At 54.6% G+C, this 20532-nt stretch overlaps 1 protein-coding gene across 1 annotated transcript in view; it reads left to right on the top strand.

Annotated features, from left to right (window-relative positions):
* The window catches only part of sspo (SCO-spondin), a 76280-nt gene that overhangs the window by 50550 nt on the left and 5198 nt on the right, over nucleotides 1-20532 (top strand). The window contains exons 72-110 of the mRNA XM_084703251.1: nucleotides 237-406; nucleotides 748-794; nucleotides 973-1173; nucleotides 1532-1702; nucleotides 1936-2154; nucleotides 2868-2967; nucleotides 3298-3518; nucleotides 3760-3909; nucleotides 4835-5001; nucleotides 5733-5878; nucleotides 6145-6365; nucleotides 6736-6771; nucleotides 7010-7174; nucleotides 7567-7773; nucleotides 7854-8021; nucleotides 8177-8311; nucleotides 8498-8738; nucleotides 8856-9008; nucleotides 9503-9549; nucleotides 9684-9854; nucleotides 10283-10459; nucleotides 10689-10844; nucleotides 11001-11125; nucleotides 11247-11383; nucleotides 11793-11839; nucleotides 12025-12249; nucleotides 12455-12700; nucleotides 12873-12989; nucleotides 14255-14393; nucleotides 14833-15029; nucleotides 15140-15310; nucleotides 15442-15569; nucleotides 16626-16765; nucleotides 17250-17296; nucleotides 17607-17771; nucleotides 17904-18103; nucleotides 18932-19027; nucleotides 19600-19660; nucleotides 20312-20442. Of these exons, the coding sequence (XP_084559377.1) occupies nucleotides 237-406; nucleotides 748-794; nucleotides 973-1173; nucleotides 1532-1702; nucleotides 1936-2154; nucleotides 2868-2967; nucleotides 3298-3518; nucleotides 3760-3909; nucleotides 4835-5001; nucleotides 5733-5878; nucleotides 6145-6365; nucleotides 6736-6771; nucleotides 7010-7174; nucleotides 7567-7773; nucleotides 7854-8021; nucleotides 8177-8311; nucleotides 8498-8738; nucleotides 8856-9008; nucleotides 9503-9549; nucleotides 9684-9854; nucleotides 10283-10459; nucleotides 10689-10844; nucleotides 11001-11125; nucleotides 11247-11383; nucleotides 11793-11839; nucleotides 12025-12249; nucleotides 12455-12700; nucleotides 12873-12989; nucleotides 14255-14393; nucleotides 14833-15029; nucleotides 15140-15310; nucleotides 15442-15569; nucleotides 16626-16765; nucleotides 17250-17296; nucleotides 17607-17771; nucleotides 17904-18103; nucleotides 18932-19027; nucleotides 19600-19660; nucleotides 20312-20442 (5841 nt within the window). The remainder of the gene's footprint in view (nucleotides 1-236; nucleotides 407-747; nucleotides 795-972; nucleotides 1174-1531; nucleotides 1703-1935; nucleotides 2155-2867; nucleotides 2968-3297; nucleotides 3519-3759; nucleotides 3910-4834; nucleotides 5002-5732; nucleotides 5879-6144; nucleotides 6366-6735; nucleotides 6772-7009; nucleotides 7175-7566; nucleotides 7774-7853; nucleotides 8022-8176; nucleotides 8312-8497; nucleotides 8739-8855; nucleotides 9009-9502; nucleotides 9550-9683; nucleotides 9855-10282; nucleotides 10460-10688; nucleotides 10845-11000; nucleotides 11126-11246; nucleotides 11384-11792; nucleotides 11840-12024; nucleotides 12250-12454; nucleotides 12701-12872; nucleotides 12990-14254; nucleotides 14394-14832; nucleotides 15030-15139; nucleotides 15311-15441; nucleotides 15570-16625; nucleotides 16766-17249; nucleotides 17297-17606; nucleotides 17772-17903; nucleotides 18104-18931; nucleotides 19028-19599; nucleotides 19661-20311; nucleotides 20443-20532) is intronic.

The raw sequence follows: 20532 nt of genomic DNA, 5'->3' as shown, positions 1-20532 counted from the left end.
CTGTTCCCCTCCCCCCTGTTCCCCTCCCCCTGTTCCCCTCCCCCCTGTTCCCCTCCTCCGTTCCCCTCCCCCCTGTTCCCCTCACCCCACCCCCCTTCCCCCTGTTCCCCCCACCCCCTCACCCCCCTCATCCACCTTCATTCCCTTCGTCCTCTGCACCCCTCATCCTCTCCACGACAGTGTAGGGTTGAGTATGGGTGTTTACCAGCAGCCAGCATGGTGTTGTTCCCCTCCAGCACTGCGGGTGGCGCTGTGAGCCGGGCTGCTACTGCACGGGGGGGAAGGTGCTGTCTGCTAGCGGCACGTCCTGTCTGGAGAGGCAGGACTGTCCCTGTCTGGACCTCAGCACCGGACGCCGTCTGGAGCCAGGAGCCTTCACCCTCGCCCCTGACCGCTGCAACAACTGGTGAGGGACACACCTGTGTGTGTGTGTGTGTGTGTGTGTGTGTTTAGATGTTGCCAGAGATGGGAAGTACTGTACTTAAGTAGATTTTTTACTTTGACTCCTTACTTTTTTTACTCAAATATCTGTACTTTCTACTTCTTACATACAATAAATCCACTTTAGTTTTAATCTGTATTGGGTGCCATGATCAATATTATTTATTGTCATCTTTTTGTTGAAAACCTTTTTTAACCTTTAGAAACTTTTTTTCCCAACTTGTTTCTGAAAATGGCCTAAGGCCACACACCTTTACCTTAACCTGTGTGTGTGTAAGAGTGTATTTTACACTGTTTGTTTTGCAGCACCTGTGAGGGAGGAAGGCTGAACTGTACCAGAGACCCTTGTCCAGGTGAGGATCAGTCTACCTGAACACAGAGACACCAGGGGAGTTCTCAGTCTAACTTCCAACCCTCCCTCCCTCCCCTCCCCCCCCGTCCCCCCCTCTCCCTCCCCCCCCCCTCCCCCCCCTCTCCCTCCCTCCCTCCCTCCCCCCCTTTCCCTCCCTCCCTCCCTCCCTCCCTCCCCAGTGGAGGGCGGGTGGTGTGAGTGGTCAGAGTGGACCCCCTGCTCTAAGCCGTGTGGAGCAGAGTGGGTGTCTCGCTACCGGAGCTGTGACTGTCCCCGACCCCGAGGTGGGGGCGCCCCCTGCCCGGGGGAGCAGGAGCTGCACCACGGCCTGGGCACCCAGATTCAGAGACAGCCCTGCCCCCTGCTCACCTTCTGTCCAGGTGTGTGGAGGGGGTGCGGCTAGGGGAGGGGGGTGGGCGAGGGGGTGGGGCTAGGGGAGGGGAGTGGGGCTAGGGGAGGGGGGTGGGGCCAGGGGAGGGGAGTGGGGCTAGGGGAGGGGAGTGGGGCCAGGGGAGGGGAGTGGGGCTAGGGGAGGGGGGTGGGCCTAGGGGAGGGGGGTGGGACCAGGGGAGGGGGGTGGGCCTAGGGGAGGGGGGTGGGACCAGGGGAGGGGGGTGGGGCCAGGGGAGGGGGGTGTAAGTGTGACACCTTCACTCTAGTATAATACTGTCCTTCATGACGCACACTCCACCCCTCCATTCTCTCCTCCTCCTCCACCCCCCCCCCCCCCTTCTCCAGTCCATGGTTCATGGAGTCCCTGGTCGTCCTGGTCGGAGTGTGAGGGTTGTGCCGGGGTGTCGGTGCGGAGCAGGAGGTGCAGCAGCCCCCCCGCCAGGTTCGGGGGGCGGCCCTGCCTCGGGGAGAGCCAGCAGAGCCGTGGCTGCCATGACAACTCCACCGTCTGCCCAGGTCAGCTTATTATGGGCTGTGGTGTCTTTAAATACCGTGCCAGTGTGTGTCATACTCTCATGCAGAGAATACTGGTACGAATCTGTCCTCCCCTCCTCTCTTCCTCTCTTCCTCCTCCTCTCTTCCTCCTCGTCCTCTCCTTCTCCCCTCCTCGTTTCCTCCTCCTCTATTCCTCCTCCTCTGTCCTCCTCCCCTCCTCCTCCTCCTCTCCTCCTCCTCCCTTCCTCCTCCAGATTGTGGAGGAGGTCAGGGGGAGTGGGCTTGTGGGAAGCCTTGTCCTCGGTCCTGCTCTGATCTCCACGGCGACGTGGAGTGTGTGGAGTCCCCGGTGTGTGTCCCGACCTGTGGTTGCCCTGGCAACACTCTGCTTCAGGACGACCGGTGTGTAGAGAGGGAGGAGTGCCGCTGTAAATACCACAACCACACAGCCAGCACAGGTGAGACCAACACAGGTGAGACCACACAGCCAGCACAGGTGAGACCAGCACAGGTGAGACCACACAGCCAGCACAGGTGAGACCAGCACAGGTGAGACCACACAGCCAGCACAGGTGAGACCAACACAGGTGAGACCACACAGCCAGCACAGGTGAGACCAACACAGGTGAGACCACACAGCCAGCACAGGTGAGACCAGCACAGGTGAGACCACACAGCCAGCACAGGTGAGACCAGCACAGTCAGCACAGGTGAGACCAACACAGGTGAGACCACACAGTCAGCACAGGTGAGACCAGCACAGTCAGCACAGGTGAGACCAGCACAGGTGAGACCACACAGCCAGCACAGGTGAGACCACACAGTCAGCACAGGTGAGACCAGCACAGGTGAGACCACACAGCCAGCACAGGTGAGACCAGCACAGTCAGCACAGGTGAGACCAGCACAGTCAGCACAGGTGAGACCAGAACAGTCAGCACAGGTGAGACCAGCACAGTCAGCACAGGTGAGACCACAGAGGAGATGGTGCTTTTGTTGTTGTGGCCCTCAAACTGTGGAAGTTGCTTCTGCATGCTAGACTGGCCTCCACACTGTCTGGTTGCAGCCTGTCTTCAAACATCTTTATTCTCTGGCTTGTAACTCAGTATGAGAGTTGAATTTCTGCATCTTTTGGTTGAACTGGTCTTTGTGTTGGAATGATGATTCTTCTTCTGTGGTGCTCCAGGCGTGCTGGCCTCCAGCAACACTTCCTGGACGTGGCCGGGGGAGCCAGACTGGCAGTACATTGACCCAGGAGAAACGATCAGCAGCAGCTGTCAAAACTGGTAAAACAGCCTGAAGATCAGTCATTTAGCAGACAGTCATCCAGAGGGGTGATTCGAACCTGGGACCTTTTGATCTGCAGTCATGCTCCACTACTATCAGGCATCAGCTTACTGTGACAGGCTGGGTGACACAGGTGGGAGGGCGGGGCAGCAGGTGGGAGGGCGGGGCAGCAGGTGGGAGGGCGGGGCAGCAGGTGGGAGGGCGGGGAAGCAGGTGGGTCGTACCTGGGGTTGTTAGAGGCAGGTTGTCAAGTCTCAGCTCCCAGACATCGAACATCCCGGGTCCTGAGACCTTCCTGCTGGATCACAGTTTGTGTCTTTCACCCTCAGTTCTTGTGAGGCCGGCGTATTACTGTGTCAATCAGTGCCCGGTTGCCACGTTGACGGGGGATGGAGCCAATGGGGAGCCTGGTCGCAGTGCTCTACTTCCTGTGGGGGCGGGGCCACATTCAGAGTCCGACAGTGTGATAATCCTGCTCCTCAGGGTGGGGGGCGGGGCTGCGTGGGCGTGGCCGAGCAACAGAGAGAATGCAACACCCACAACTGCACAGGTAAATGGTTAACTCATGTTAACCCCACCCATCCGGGCTGCTGCGTGACCTTAATTGATTACACCCTAGGAAGAGTTATCATAGCTGTTGGAGTGATGTGATGACTTTGCAATGTAGCTGTAAACACACCACATAAATACTGTTAAAACTACACACTTCTGATCCCGTGATGTGTTGCTGGTTGTGAGGTGTTGCTGGTTGTGATGTGTTGCTGGTTGTGATGTGTTGCTGGGTGTTGCAGACGCGGGGCCCTGGCAGCCCTGGTCTCTGTGGTCCGTGTGCTCGGTGAGCTGTGGAGGAGGGGAGCAGTCTCGGAATCGCCTCTGCTACGCTCCACCCTGCTCTGGGGTCACCAGGCAGAGCAAGACCTGCAACACACACGTCTGCCTTGGTCAGAACCCTCCTCTCTTTCCTCTTTCTTCTCTCCTCTCTCTCCCCCTCTCCTCTCTCCTCTCTTCTCTCTCCTCTCTCTCTCTCCTCCTCTCTCTCTCTCTCCTCCTCTCTCTCTCCTCCTCTCTCTCCTCCTCTCTCTCCTCCTCCCTCTCTCCTCTCTCTCCTCTTCTCTCTCCTCCTCCCTCTCCTCCTCTCTCTCCTCCCTCTCTATCCTCTCTCTTCTCTCCTCTCTCTCCTCCTCCCTCTCTCCTCTTCTCTCTCCTCCTCTCTCTCCTCCTCTCTGTCCTCCTCTCTCTCCTCCTCTCTCCTCCTCTCTTCTCTCACTCCCATTTCTCTCTATCTTGCTTTCTCTCTGTCTGCCTCTTTGCCTGTTACTGTATCTCTCTCTCTCTCCTTTGTCATTCTCTGTCTTTCTCTCTGTGTCCCTCCCTCCCTCCCTTTCTCTCTCTGTCTCTGTCTCTTTTCGTTTCTGTTCTCCACAGTTATTTTGGGCTCGGCGTGTCGTTAGTGATGACAAATGCTGGATCTTTAAATGAATCTGTCTCCACCTCTGCATCCATCACAGTAACCTAGAGACCAGGAAGTCTCCTCCAGTCAGAACACCTCAAATAGCACCAGCAGCAAGATATCTGAGGCAGAACGCACATCTGACTCTTCAGCAATGATCAAAATATATTCGTATAGCCCTTTTTACAAGCAATTTCACAGAGGGCTTCACATACACCCATAGAACTGCCCCACAACCAACCTAAACCCTCAAAGAAGCCAATGGTCTCTTCTCTTCTGTGTGTGTGTGTGTGTGTGTGTGTGTGTGTGTGTGTGTGTGTGTGTGTGTGTGTGTGTGTGTGTGTGTGTGTGTGTGTGTGTGTGTGTGTGTGTGTGTGTGTGTGTGTGTGTGTGTGTGTGTGTGTGTGTGTGTGTAGAGGTGGGGTGTCCGCCAGGGCGTCTGTACAGGGAGTGTGAGCGAGGAGAGGGCTGTCCGTTCAGCTGTGCCCAGGTGAGCAGGAGAGAGGGGTGTTACTCTGACGGCTGTGAGGAGGGCTGCCACTGCCCCCCCCGCACCTTCCAGCACCACGGAGCCTGCGTACAGGTCAGCCCTGCCTCACTCTGACTCCACACGCTGACTCCACACTCTGACTCCACACTCTGACTCCACACTCTGACTCCACACTCTGACTCCACACTCTGACTCCACACTCTGACTCCTCACTCTGACTCCACACTCTGACTCCACATTCTGACTCCACACTCTGACTCCACACTCTGACTCCACACTCTGACTCCTCACTCTGACTCCACACTCTGACTCCTCACTCTGACTCCACATTCTGACTCCACACTCTGACTCCACACTCTGACTCCTCACTGTGACTCCACACTCTGACTCCACATTCTGACTCCTCACTCTGACTCCACACTCTGACTCCACATTCTGACTCCACATTCTGACTCCTCACTCTGACTCCACACTCTGACTCCTCACTCTGACTCCACACTCTGACTCCACACTCTGACTCCACACTCTGACTCCTCACTCTGACTCCACACTCTGACTCCACACTCTGACTCCACACTCTGACTCCACACTCTGACTCCTCACTCTGACTCCACACTCTGACTCCTCATTCTGACTCCACACTCTGACTCCACACTCTGACTCCACATTCTGACTCCTCACTCTGACTCCACATTCTGACTTCACACTCGGACTCATCCTACCACCTTGACAAAGAGACTGTCGTCCTCTATTCAAAAGAGCAGAAGCCGCCTGTTCCATGTTGATGAGGGGCTGCCGTGTTGAGTGTGTTCCTGTGTGTGTAGGAGTGTCCATGTGTGGTGGACCATGACCTGCTGGCCGACCTAAAGAGAGTGTCGTCCACCCCAGGGTCGACCTTTGACCTCTACAACATCACCGAAGGGGCGGAGCTCCTGCCTGGAGACACGCTGGTTCACGACTGCAGCTCCTGGTGAGACTCCTCTCTCCTCACCTAGGGTGTATTGATACGCCCTGACCCCCTCTCCTCTCTCCTCACCTAGGGTGTACTGATACGCCCTGACCCCCTCTCCTCTCTCCTCACCTAGGGTGTACTGATACGCCCTGACCCCCTCTCCTCTCTCCTCACCTAGGGTGTATTGATATGCCCTGACCCCCTCTCCTCTCTCCTCACCTAGGGTGTATTGATACGCCCTGACCCCCCTCCTCCCTCTCCTCTCTCTCTCCCCCCCCCCCCAGCTCCTGTCAGCAGGGCAGGTGGAACTGCAGCCTGCAGGCATGTCCTGTGGATGGGGGAGAGTCCCCCTGGGGGCCCTGGGGCCCCTGCTCTCTGTCCTGTGGGGGTTTGGGGCTGAAGAACCGTGCTCGCAGCTGTAGCCAGCCCCCCCCAGCCCAGGGGGGACGTCCGTGCCCGGGTCCCCTCCAGGAGACGGCCTACTGCCAGGCTCCAGACTGCCCAGGTACTTTCCACCTCCAGGGCCCCGCCCTGACACCTGGCTGCACCCAGCCAGGAGGGTTACCACGGGTTACCATGGGGCTGTCGCTCACTGCAGTACAGCTGTGATATTTCTCACATCTGTTTATACACATACGTCTGTGTGTATCTGTTTAATACATTGGATGTATTACAACCAAACTGCGCGTGCTTATATGTTGATATATTTATCTCTTTAGATCTGAAATATCTATTGATTTATCTCTTCAGATGTGTTTTATATCTTTAATATGTGTTTATGTCTGTCAAATGAATGTTGAAATATCCCGTACATACATATATGTATGTTTGTATCTGTTGATAGTGTAATGTAAGTGTGATGTATCTGTTTCCAGTGACAGTTGCTCCAACAGAGGAGCCCATCAGTCCAGGTATGTTCCAGTCGAAACACCCTAGGAAAGAGATTTGACATCTTAATGAGCCCTCCCTGGTGCATACATGTAAAAAAGAAAAACATAACACTCTCTCCCCTCTCTATCTTCCACTCTCTTTCCCTCTCTCCCCACCTCTCTCTCTCTGTCTCTCTCTCTCTCCCTTTCTCTCTCTCTCCTCCCTCTCTCTCTCCTCCCCTCTCTCTCTCTCTCCCCCTCTCTCATTCTCTCCGTCCAGATGAAGACGCTGGTTTCTCTCCATGGTCGACGTGGAGCTCATGTTCTCGTTCCTGCAGCGACGCCGTCTCCCCGGCCCTCAAGTCCCGCCAGCGACGCTGTGAGACGCCCCCCTGCTCCGGGGACACTCACCAGGAGAGAGCCTGCAACCTGCCCCAGTGTCCTGGTAAGTATTACTACCAGGAGAGCCCTGCAACTTGCCCTAGTGTCCTGGTAACTATTACTACCAGGAGAGAGCTTGCAACCTGCCCCAGTGTCCTGGTAACTATTACTACCAGCAGAGGCCTTCAACCTGCCCTGGTGTCCTGGTAACTATTACTACCAGCAGAGGCCTGCAACCTGCACCAGTGTCCTGGTAACTATTACTACCAGGAGAGAGCCTGCAACCTGCCCCAGTGTCCTGGTAACTATTACTACCAGCAGAGGCCTAAAACCTGCCCCAGTGTCCTGGTAACTATTACTACCAGCAGAGGCCTGCAACCTGCCCTAGTGTCCTGGTAACTATGACTACAGCAGCCAAGCGCTCTAACCACCGAGCCCCCTCTCTGTGCCCCCCAGGCGAGGTGTGTGAGGGCGGGGACTGCGTCAGCAGGAACTGCTCCTGGACAGAGTGGGCGGAGTGGACGGCGTGCTCGCGGTCCTGCGGGGTGGGCCAGCAGCAGAGGATCCGCACCTTCCTGCAGCCCGGGGCCCAGGGAGCCTGGTGCCACGACATCCTGGGGGGCAACGTGGAGCTGCGCTTCTGCAACATCAGAGCCTGCCAGGGTGGGTCCCTCTGTTGGAGCTGTCTGTCTGGGCTACAGGAGCTAGTCCATGATCTGTCTTTAACTGTGTGTGTGCTGCAGTGGACGGGGGCTGGTCCCGCTGGAGTTCCTGGTCCCGGTGTGACCGGCGCTGCGGGGGCGGGCGCTCCGTCAGGACGCGCTCCTGCTCCAGCCCCCCACCCAAGAACGCCGGCCGCAGGTGTGAAGGGGAGAAGAACCAGGTGAAGCCCTGCAACACCAAGCCCTGCGGTAAGAACCTGTAACACGCTGGGAGGGGGGGATTTTAACCCTTAGGACCACTGGATTTGCAAGCAAATGCTGAACATCCGAACTGTACCCAAACCTCACTCTCAAGTCCAAGTCTCTCTCTTCTGCCCCCTCTCCTGCCCCCCCGTCCCCCCCAGATGAGTCGGGCTGCCCCCCAGGGCAGGAGTTTGTGGCATGTGCTAACGCCTGTCCCCAGCGCTGCTCTGACCTGCAACAGGGGGTCCAGTGTCAGGGGAACACAGACTGTCAGACAGGCTGCCGCTGCCCCAAAGGTGCACCTTACCTCCCCTACCTCACCTCCCCTACCTCACCTTCCCTACCTCAACTCATCTCACCTTACATACCTCACATTCCCTTACCTCACCTTCGTCCACATTACCCTGGATTACCATCAACACATTATCGTCAATACTGTTTCCTTATTGATTGGTTTTCCTTTGATGCCGTGTGTGCCCCAGGCCAGCTGCAGCAGGGTGGGGTGTGTGTGAAGGTGTGGCAGTGTGACTGTGTGGACTCTCTGGGGAACAGCTGGGCGGCAGGCAGCCAACACCAGCTGGACTGCAACAACTGCAGCTGCGCTGACGGACAGCTCTCCTGCACCAATCACAGCTGCCTGGAGCCCAGCTGCACCTGGAGCCCCTGGTCCAGTTGGGCTTCCTGCAGCGTCTCGTGTGGGCGGGGCCAGAGGACACGCTTCCGGTGAGCGAGGAAGAGGAGAGAAGGGATGACAATGGATGAGGAAATGTAGTGTAGGAAATGTAGGACTCTGATATGTGTGCGTGTGTGTGTGCGTGTGTGTGTGCGTGTGTGTGTTAGATCATTGATTCCAGAGACCGGGGAGGCCGACTGCCATTTTGAGGAAGTGCAACACAAACCATGTGACCCGGGGACCTGCCCCCCGCTGTGTGTCCATGGCGACCAGGAGCTGAGCGTGGGGGACACCTGGCTGCAGGGGGAGTGTGAGCAGTGGTGAGGAGCCACGCTACGTTTACACCTCACACATCTAGCGTGCTGTCTGGTCCTCACACGTCTAGCGTGCTGTCTGGTCCTCACACGTCTAGCGTGCTGTCTGGTCCTCACACGTCTAGCGTGCTGTCTGGTCCTCACACGTCTAGCGTGCTGTCTGGTCCTCACACGTCTAGCGTGCTGTCTGGTCCTCACACGTCTAGCGTGCTGTCTGGTCCTGTCACATCTAGCGTGCTGTCTGGTCCTGTCACATCTAGCATGCTGTCTGGTCCTGTCACATCTAGCATGCTGTCTGGTCCTGTCACATCTAGCGTGCTGTCTGGTCCTGTCACATATAGCGTGCTGTCTGGTCTTCACACGTACAGACAGAGCATGTGGGAAGTACAGAAGAAGGTCAAAGATCAGAAGGGCGACCCGGGTTTGAATCTGCCCCTGGCCCTTTGCTGCATGTCTTCCCTTCTCTATTTATTAAATTGTTTTGTGGTTTTGCCGTCCAGCACCTGTACACCAGAGGGAGACTACTGTCAGGATGTCGACTGCAGGGGTGAGTGTTTCTGCATGGATGTGCTGTTTCTGCATGGATGTGCTGTTTCTGCTTGGATGTGCTGTTTCTGCTTGGATGTCCTGAGTGTTTGGTATGACCCCGTCTCACCTTCGCTTCCTGTGTTCCGGGAGCAGTGGATGGTGATTGGACGCCCTGGTCCGTGTGGTCTGACTGCTCCGTGACGTGCGGGCATGGATCCCAGGTCAGGACCCGCGCCTGCATCAACCCACCGCCTCGCAACAACGGCAGCACCTGCAGCGGCCCGGAGCGAGAGGCCCAGGACTGCCTCGCACCCCCCTGCCTCGGTACGGGTGGTACAGTCCCAACCTGAGGCTGACAGAACCGCACTGTCTAACCCTAACCACACTGCCCAACCTGAGGCTGACAGAACCGCACTGTCTAACCCTAACCACACTGCCCAACCTGAGGCTGACAGAACCGCACTGTCTAACCCTATCCACACTGCCCAACCTGAGGCTGACAGAACCGCACTGTCTAACCCTAACCACACTGCCCAACCTGAGGCTGACAGAACCACACTGTCTAACCCTAACCACACTGCCCAACCTGAGGCTGACAGAACCGCACTGTCTAACCCTAACCACACTGCCCAACCTGAGGCTGACAGAACCGCACTGTCTAACCCTAACCACACTGCCCAACCTGAGGCTGACAGAACCGCACTGTCTAACCCTAACCACACTGACTCCTTGTCCTCACTTCCTGTGTCCAGACGACCTTTGCCCCTGGTCGCGGTGGTCGGCCTGCTCCCGTAGCTGCGGGGCGGGGCTAGCGCTGCGGAGGAGGAGGTGTGTGTGTGAGGCGGGCGGAGAGATGGGCTGTCCTGCACACATGGAGGCAGAGAGGAACAGAGAGGAGACACAGCTGTGTTACACACAACCCTGTCCTGGTGAGACCTGATGACACTGCTCTGCTCTACTCTGCTCTACTCTGCTCTGCTCTACTCTACTCTACTCTGCTCTGCTCTACTCTACTCTACACTGCTCTACTTTGCTCTGCTCTACTCTGCTCTACTCTGTTTTATTAGCTTCTCAGTTGATTTCTTGGACACTCACATCTGCTCCGCTCTAACGGACACAACTTTCTGTTCCTGTGTGTGTGTGTGTGTGTGAGAGCAGGCTGTCCCATGTCAGGGTGGAGTGTGTGGTCTGCCTGCTCTTGTGTGTCTCAGAGGCAGCATCGCCACCGTGCTCCTCTCTCCCCGGCCACCAGGGGGCAGCAGTGCACACACCTGGACACCCAGAGCAGAGCGTGCTCTCTGGACACCTGCCACGGTCAGTCTACTACGCGCGTGTGTGTACACGTGTGTGTGTGGGTGTGTGTACACGTGTGTGTGTGTGTGTGTGTTGATTTAACTTTAATTCTCTTCTGATTTGTGTCCTTCCGTGTGTGTTGTCATCACCACCATTGTCTCTGTTCTTCTCCTCCAGAATGTGAGCCTCCGTTCCTGTACTCAGCCTGCGGCGCCCCCTGTGAGCAGCAGTGTGACCTGCAGGGCCAGACAGAGAGCTGTGCTGGAGGGAGCCAGTGCACACCTGGATGCTACTGCCCCCAGGTCAGCTGACCTGCTGTGCTGCAGGGGAGAGCTTGCTCTCTGGGATGTTGTCATGTGTGTGTGTCCGTGTGTGTGTATCTGTGTGTGTGTTAATATCTGTGTGTGTGTGTGTGTTCCTCAGGGCCTGCTCCAGCAGAACAGGTCCTGTGTTCCTCCAGAGCAGTGTGGATGTGTGTACCTGCAGCACCCAGCCTCAGGGCCCCCCCTCCCCATCACCCTGTCCCCGGGGGAGGAGGTCACCCTGGGCTGCAGCACCTGGTGAGGAACACACACACACGGAACCACACACACACAGAACCACACACACACATTGAATTTACCCTGTTGTCTGGGTCAGACAGTTGTGGGTTTAAGTGTTAATAATAATAACAATGCATTTGTGACTGGCTCTGGTGTTTTGGTCTTCAAGTTGTGTCTTCTGCAACACTAACTTCCTCATGTGGAGAGAAAACAGGAAAGAAGCGGAAAAAACAAACAGAAAACAAAACGTTTTTGTGTCCCAGCGTGATTTAAAGATTGCCGACTGAAGGGCTCCTGTCTCATTGTATTTATAGTCCTCCCTACCTTGGAGAGGCAATCTCACGGCACTACAGGGTTCAAAATAAGCTATCAGGTACTAAATGAAGTGCAGTGAATAGGTGAATAAAGCTCCTGTTCTCCTCTGCAGCCTGTGCCACGAGGGGCGGCTGCAGTGTGACTCCAGGGAGTGTGAAGGTGAGGTCATCTCAGACAAATCCTCTCTTGGAGGAATCTTGGATTCCATCAGTGATCCTCTTCTTTCTTAAACGTTGCTTTTGCACTTGCCTGTTCTGGTTCTCTCTGCCTCTCTTCTCTCTCCCTCCCTCTTCTACCCTCCCTCTCTCTCCTCTTGTCCCTCCCTTTCCCCCCTCTCTCCCCAGTCATCCTGAGTGAGTGGTCAGAGTGGACCCCCTGCTCCTCGTGTGTGTTGCGCCCCCTCCCCCCAGCAGAGGGCGCCTCCCTGGTGTCCCTCCAGAGGCGCTACCGGGCCTGTCTGGACCTGGACTCCGGGCTGCCCCTGTCTGTGGCGGGGCGGGGGGCAGAGGGGCAGTGCCCCGGAGAGCTGGAGGAGGAGAGGGTCTGCCCTCAGCCCAACGCCTGCACAGGTAACATTGCCTACTCACTCAGCTCTAATCCCAAGTGGTGTATAGGGAGAGAGTTAAACTCTGGATCTCTCCACCTGGCCATTTAGCACATGCTTTCATCCATGGACGACTGTCGCACATCTCTGCACAGTTCTGCAGAAGAACACTGATCGGAAGTTTGGAGTTCTGATGGTCAGAGTCAAGGACGGTGTGTGTTCCCCTGCAGACCAGTGCCAGTGGAGTGTGTGGAGCGTGTGGAGCGTGTGTCAGGAGCCATGCAGCGGGGGGGTCAGGCACCGCCACAGGCACCCCCAGCCTCCAGGGCCCCAGCCTCCAGGGCCCCAGCCTCCAGGGCCCCAGCCTCCAGGGCCCCAGCCTCCAGGGACCCAGCCTCCAGGGCCCCAGCCTCCAGGGACCCACTGTGGGAGCCAGCAGACCCAGACACAGAGCTGCAACACAGGACTCTGTCCAGGTACCTCCACCACCTACTCCTGCTGGGAATGCTGAGTGTTCAGATGAATCTGTTTAATTTTGAGCAATATGCCTCCGCAAGGGATCATGGGTAATAAGTCAATGATAAGAAGCACTTTCTGTACGCGGTCTCCCTGGAGACAGTTGATTGACATGTCTCTGCTGTCACCGAGGTGAGCGTTGTGAGGACAGGGGGCGGATCTTCCAGGAGAGCTGTGCCAATCAGTGTCCTCGTAGCTGCGCCGACCTATGGGAGCATGTGCAGTGTCTGCAGGGGGTGTGTCACTCAGGTGAGGAGTGCTCTCTGTTTGGTTCCCTGACTGACTGCTGTATTCTGCCTGTACTGACTTCGTCTAATAAAAAAAAGTTGCAAACAAATCTAAAGAAACTTTCGAAAGATTGGGGGAAAAAAGCTTTCTAAGCAAGTTTGGAAAAAAACTTTCAAATAAATTATACACTTTTTTTGTGTGTGGAAAAATATTTTCCGAAAACAGTTTTGAAAGATTGAGAATGTTTTCTTCCCTAAAAAAGTTAGCAAAAATTGAAGTTTTGAAAGGTTGCATTTTTAGGGGGACATAAAAAGTGTAGTCAGCGCTTCAACTTTTACCACAGTCTTTTTAAACATGAGTATCTGTACTTCTACTTGAGAGAGATGTGTGTTCTTTTGCCATCTCTGCCAAGAGGGTTTTGACATACGTAGAATGTGCTTTGGTCGGATGGTGCTTCACATTCTAAAACTGGTTGTTCCCTACCTTGATTGTGGCTATATCGCGTTCCATGCTGTTGTAAAATCCAAATTAACCTTACAGGTTGTCCTCATAACATTCTTTAACTTTCCATATTACTGCGCATCAAATATTTTAGAAAAAGACGTCAAAGGTGTCTATCTGGCTGTTGCGTGGCAACGATTTATGTCGGAACTATACTTTGTAGTGGCGGAAGAATGACGGTTTATTTTTAAACTGTTTTGTTTCTAATTGTTTTTATTTATGAAACCATATCAAATATTTGTAGTAACAGTTTTAATATAGCAATAGGCCCCGCAAGTCCGTGTTCTCCGCTTCGCGTCGTGCCTAACAACTCCCCTTACCTGTTCTGAAATCAGCGCAAACACAGCCTCTTGGGGCTTATTGCTTAAATAGACATAGTGGAACCAGTCAACATGGTGTGATGATAATAAACATGAAAACAGAAAACATGTACTCCCTTCTTTCCACTCCCCTCTCCACCCCCACCCCCTTCGCCCCTACACTCTCCACCCCTACCCTCTCCACCCCCACCCCCTTCGCCCCTACACTCTCCACCCCTACCCTCTCCACCCCCACCCCCTTCGCCCCTACACTCTCCACCCCTACCCTCTCCACCCCCACCCCTTTCGCCCCTACACTCTCCACCCCCACCCTCTCCACCCCCACCCCTTTCGCCCCTACACTCTCCACCCCCACCCTCTCCACCCCCACCCCCTCCACTCCACTCCCCTCTCCACCCCCACCCCCACCCCCTACACCCCTACACCCTCCACCCCTTCCCCCTCCACCCCTCCACCCCCATCCAGGCTGCAGGTGTCCAGGTGGGAGCCTGCTGCAGGATGGCTTCTGTGTTCCTGTGTCTCAGTGTCGCTGTGGCGTCCCAGCAGGCAACAGCACTCTAGAGATACCCCCCGGAGAGACTGTCACCCAGGACTGTAACACCTGGTGAGACACCTGGAAACACCTGGAGCTGAGAGACAGCTGGAAACACCTGGAGCTGGGAGACAGCTGGATAGCTAGGAGATAGGAGACAGCTGGATAGCTAGGAGATAGGAGACAGCTGGATAGCTAGGAGATAGGAGACAGCTGGATAGCTAGGAGATAGGAGACAGCTGGATAGCTAGGAGATAGGAGACAGCTGGATAGTTAGGAGATAGGAGACAGCTGGATAGCTAGGAGATAGGAGACAGCTGGATAGTTAGGAGATAGGAGCTAGGAGACAGTGAAGTGTTGACAGGTGCAGTATCCTCCTAGTAAGCAGCAGGCCTCACCCCATCCACAACCCCCTCCTTCTCTCCCCTTCCCTCTCTCTCTCTCTCTCTCTCTCTCTCTCTCTCTCTCTCTGTCTCTCTCTGTCTCTCTCTCTCTCTCCCTCCCTCCTCAGTGTGTGTGAGAACGGTTCTCTGGTCTGCCCTGCGCGACCCTGCCCCGTCTACCAGCCCTGGTCGCCATGGAGCTCCTGCTCCACTTCCTGTGGGCGTGGCCAGCGCACAAGGACACGCCCCTGCCAGGACTTTGAGGGCGGGCCTTCTTGTGAAGACTCCGCCCAGGTGGAGACCTGCGAGCTGCCGTCCTGTCCTGGTCAGTCTGACTCACGTACCTGTTTACACACCTGGATACACCTATACACAGTAAACTGGTAGCTGCCTTACATTTATATTTCTCTTGCTCCCTCTCTCCCCCTGTCTCAGCTGGGTGTGTGTTAAGCGAGTGGTCGTCCTGGAGTGAGTGCAGTGCCTCGTGTGGTGGGGGGGTGTCACTGCGGAACAAGACCATCCAGCAGCCTCCTGAGCCTGGAGGCCTGGCCTGCTCCTCTCCCCTGGAACAGCACACCGCCTGTAACACCAACAGCTGTCTCCCAGGTAACACTGTAACACCAACAGCTGTCTCCCAGGTAACACTGTAACACCAACAGCTGTCTCCCAGGTAACACTGTAACACCAACAGCTATTATGTGTGGTGTGTGTATCAGAGTGTGGTGTTTGTGTTGCAGACTGCCCAGCCGGCCAGGTGTTCAGCAGGTGTGCAGGTGTGTGTCCCCACACCTGTGAGGACCTGCGGCCCCAGACGGAGTGTGTCCCTGCAGCCTGCAGCCCCGGCTGCTCCTGCCCCCCCACCCAGGTCTGTCCACCCACTGGTATATACTCTGTATGGTGTGCTGGTATGTACTCTGTATGGTGTGCTGGTATATACTCTGTATGGTGTGCTGGTATATACTCTGTATGGTGTGCTGGTATATACTCTGTATGGTGTGCTGGTATATACTCTGTATGGTGTGCTGGTATATACTCTGTATGGTGTGCTGGTATATACTCTGTATGGTGTGCTGGTATATACTCTGTATGGTGTGCTGGTATGTACTCTGTATGGTGTGCTGGTATATACTCTGTATGGTGTGCTGGTATATACTCTGTATGGTGTGCTGGTATATACTCTGTATGGTGTGCTGGTATGTACTCTGTATGGTGTGCTGGTATGTACTCTGTATGGTGTGCTGGTATGTACTCTGTATGGTGTGCTGGTATATACTCTGTATGGTGTGCTGGTATATACTCTGTATGGTGTGCTGGTATATACTCTGTATGGTGTGCTGGTATATACTCTGTATGGTGTGCTGGTATGTACTCTGTATGGTGTGCTGGTATGTACTCTGTATGGTGTGCTGGTATGTACTCTGTATGGTGTGCTGGTATATACTCTGTATGGTGTGCTGGTATATACTCTGTATGGTGTGCTGGTATATACTCTGTATGGTGTGCTGGTATATACTCTGTATGGTGTGCTGGTATATACTCTGTATGGTGTGCTGGTATATACTCTGTATGGTGTGCTGGTATATACTCTGTATGGTGTGCTGGTATATACTCTGTATGGTGTGCTGGTATATACTCTGTATGGTGTGCTGGTATATACTCTGTATGGTGTGCTGGTATATACTCTGTATGGTGTGCTGGTATATACTCTGTATGGTGTGCTGGTATATACTCTGTATGGTGTGCTGGTATGTACTCTGTATGGTGTGCTGGTATATACTCTGTATGGTGTGCTGGTATATACTCTGTATGGTGTGCTGGTATGTACTCTGTATGGTGTGCTGGTATATACTCTGTATGGTGTGCTGGTATATACTCTGTATGGTGTGCTGGTTTTTACCCTTGTGTCTGATGTCCCGCCCAGGTGCTCCACAGAGGTGTGTGTATAGCCCGGGCAGGGTGTCCCTGCTCCCCTCTCTTCCTGCCGGGGGGCAACACCTCCCAGCCTGACCCCCAGGAGGAGGTGGCCCCTGGAACAGTAGTCATGCAGCGCTGCAATACCTGGTAGGAACGTTCTCCTGGACCTCCTCACTTTCTCTCTCCCCCCCCCCCCCCACACCCAGTCCTTCGGCTCGTACAGTACCTCACAGTTTTCCACATGCACTTTTAATCAGCTTCAAATCGGTCGCCCTGCTGTAATGGATCGTCTGTGAGATTCAGACATGATGTAAGTCAGTTCATCTTCCAGGCTGTGATCGCTGTAGATCATCGCAGGTCTCCAGGGGCGGACAGCTTGTCTCCCCAGCTGTCACCTCCTCAGCTGTCACCTCCTTGCTGAGCTGAATCTGGTGTCTGGTGTCTGGTGGAGACAGTTTAACCCTTTGACTTGTTTTCTCACTACCCGCCTGACCATCACTTTTCCTAATCTACCTCCATCCTTCTTTCATTTACTCTCATTCTCTCTCTTCCTCTCTCTCTAACACTGTCTTCCCACCCGCCCCCGCCTCTCTCTCTCTCCCCCCTCTCCCCCCCTCCCTCTGTCTCCTAGTGTTTGTCGAGCTGGAGTGTTTAACTGCACGACGGACGTCTGTGCTGGTGAGTGTGAAGCTCCAGAGGCAGTATCATTACTGCAACACTGTTCTGGAACCATCAACTCACCCAGCCTTCTGCTCTGGCTTGACAATACAATTAAACAATATTACTTTTTAGAATACAAGATACATTACTCTCTGCTGCCAGTGGGTGCGCTGTGACTGCTTGATTATGTTGCCATGTGCATGATGACCCATCAGAAACCTGTCTGTATTTCTCTCTCCAATTCTCTCTCCTGTTCCTTATCTGACTCTCCATCTATCTCCATCTTTCCTCCTCCTCCCCCTCCTCTCCTCCCATCTCCTCCCTCCAGTGGACTGTGAGTGGTCTGTGTGGTCGGCGTGGGGGTCCTGTTCAGTGAGCTGTGGTTCTGGCCAGCGTGGCTCCAGCAGGAGCATCCTGCGGCCCCGCCTATACGGAGGACAGGAGTGTGAGGGCCCCAGCCAGCGCTCCACACCCTGCACCGCCCCCGACTGTGGTGGGTAGGGCTGGGGGCCGGGGCCGGGGCCGGGGCCGGGGCCGGGGATCTAGGACTAGGACTAGACCTTATTCTCATTCTGAATCTGTGCTATTCCACCTGTCCTCTCTCCCCCTCCTTCTCCTACCCCAGCATGTCCCAGTGGGGAGCGATGGAGGAGCGAGGCGGCCCAGGTGTGTGAGCGGACCTGTGTGGAGATGTACCAGAGCGCCCCCTTCACCTGCAGCCACGCCCAGGGGTGTGTGTGTCAGGATGGCCTGTACCGCAACACACACGGACACTGTGTCCTCCCCGCCCTCTGCCCCTGTGAGGAGGGGGGCCAGCTGCTGGAGGTACACACACACACACACACACATGTTATACAAACACACATACAGTGTGTACACACACACACAAAGACAGCGTAATCGAGCCGCCAGCCAGATTGGAGCCCATTGTTCCGTCCTCCATAGTGGCTCTCCCCTGACCCCAGCACCTGCCCTGTTCACCTGCCCTGTTCACCTGCCGTGTGTCGACACACAGGGAGGATCCGTCCTGCTGGACCTGACCTCCTCGGGTCACCTGACCTCCTCGGGTCGAAATGATCTCGGGTCACCTGACCTCGGGTCACCTGACCTCGGGTCCTGCTCTCCACACAAAGACCCTCTGCTCCGCTCTGCATGTATAATGCAGGAGCTGCCTAACAGCAGTGCTGCTGTCAGAGACGGGCTGGGCTGTGCGTCCCTCCCAGGAGGAGGACTGGACGAGGGTTATTACAGGATTAGGATTCATTCTTCTAGGCTTGACAGTGGATAGGTTTAACCTCTGTCTCTCATGTGAGTGTGTGTTACAGGCACAGATGGGAAGTAACTATTACAAAGACTTTGTTACTGTACTTAAGAAGATTTTTCTGGCATCAGTACTTTACTTCACTCTTTTTCGAACAACGTTTTACTTTCACTCGTCACATTTACATACATTTTTACATATTTACATACTTACACAAATATATGTAGCTTACTTTAAGCTAGTACTTTGTACAATATTATTTATTGTCATCACTTGCCTGTTTTGAAAAAAGTTTTGAAAATAATTTGAAAAAAGTTTTTAATTTTTTATTTATGTATCTGTACTTCTTTTTGAGTGAAGGATGTGTATACTTTTGTCATCTCTGGTTCCAGGCGGGCTCTGAGTGGGACGAGGGCTGCCTGGTGTGTCGCTGTGTGAACGGGAAGAAGCTTTGCCAGTCCAGATGCCCTCCACTATACTGTCACCAGGTGAGGACACACATACCAAGCTCTCTGATCCCGGCTAGTCTCCTTCTGTGTTGAAGGAGTGTGTGGGATGCTGTCCAGGATAGACTCTTCCTAGGATCTCTGTCCTCTATTAAACATCCTCCACACCTCTGTTCGATAACTGTCACTGTTTGATAAACACTCCCCTTCACACGTCATCCTTCATGAATATACTCAAGCTACTTTAAAATCACACTCTTTCACCTCACTTCCTGTTCACATCCCTGGTCCCTCCCCCACTTCCTGGGTTTGGAGCAGTGCATTGTGGGAGAGTGAGTCCTGGGGTGGGGCAGTGTTGGAGGCTGCAGTAGCCTCACAGCCAGAGGAGCTATTCTGAGAGCAGGGCAGGGTAGGGGACACCATGACTTTGACAAAATGCTACTCTATCTGTCACTACTTCTTTCATCTCTGCTGTCCTCCTCTCTCCTCTCCTCCACCCTCTCCACTCTTCCTCTCCTTCACTCTCATCCTCTCTCCTCCTCTCTCCTCCTCTCTCCTCCTCTCTCCTGTCCTTCTGTTTCCTCTCTTCTCCCTACCCCTCCTCCTCTCCTCAGGGGGAGGTTAAAGTGGAGGATCCTGGCAGTTGCTGTCCAGTCTGCAGGAAGGAGTTTCCTGGTGAGTCAAGAATTCCTACAACTGCTGCATTTCATTTGATGTAAAACACATGTTTTCTTTTGTATATAAAACAGAGTATGACGCTCATGTTGTGAGAGATGGTGTTTTGAAGTCCCCATTAGCGTTTAGCTTCATTTCCCAGGCAGAGAGGTGTAGAACGGCTCAATTTGTGAGGGGGCACGACAAAGTCATTGTGCCTGTGTAGCTCCCTCTCTCTCTCTCTCCCTCCCTCCCCTCTCTCTCTCTCTCTCTCTCTCTCTCTCTCTCTCTCTCTCTCTCTCTCTCTCTCTCTCTCTCTCTCTCTCTCTCTCTCTCTCTCTCTCTCTCTCTCTCTCTCTCTCTCTCTCTCTCTCTCTCTCTCTGTCTCTCTCTCTCTCTCTCTCTCTCTCTCTCTCTCTCTCTCTCTCCATCGTTCCCCACAGAGCAGAGTCTTGTTAACTCAAATACAAAACCCTCTTTTCTTGTCCAACCCATCCTGCCCCCTCATTCTTCACATTGTCTGCTCTCATCTCTCCCTCACTCTTTATCTCTCCCCTGGCCCATTTCTCTTTCGCTATTTCGACTCTCTCTCCCTCCCTCTCTTGCTCTCCTTTATCTCCCCCTCCCCCCTCCCCTTACTCCCTTACCCCCCCCCCCCCCTCCTCTCTCCAGGTGATCCAGTGCCAGAATGTCGCCGCTTCACTGAGGTCAGGAACATCACCAAGGGAGATTGTCGCCTGGACAACGTAGAAGTGAGCTTCTGCAGGGGCCGCTGTTTGTCCAGGACTGACGTCATCCTGGAGGTGAGCTAACCCTAAACCACACACAGGCTGGAGCTAACCCTAACCCACACACAGGCTGGAGCTAACCCTAACCCACACACCTACACACAG

The sequence above is a fragment of the Hypomesus nipponensis genome, chromosome 8 (assembly GCF_054491055.1).
Source record: "Hypomesus nipponensis isolate SF chromosome 8, ASM5449105v1, whole genome shotgun sequence".
In the NCBI taxonomy this organism is placed as follows: domain Eukaryota; kingdom Metazoa; phylum Chordata; class Actinopteri; order Osmeriformes; family Osmeridae; genus Hypomesus; species Hypomesus nipponensis.
Note: the sequence above shows the minus strand (reverse complement) of the source record. Positions and strands in the feature narration are given on the sequence as shown.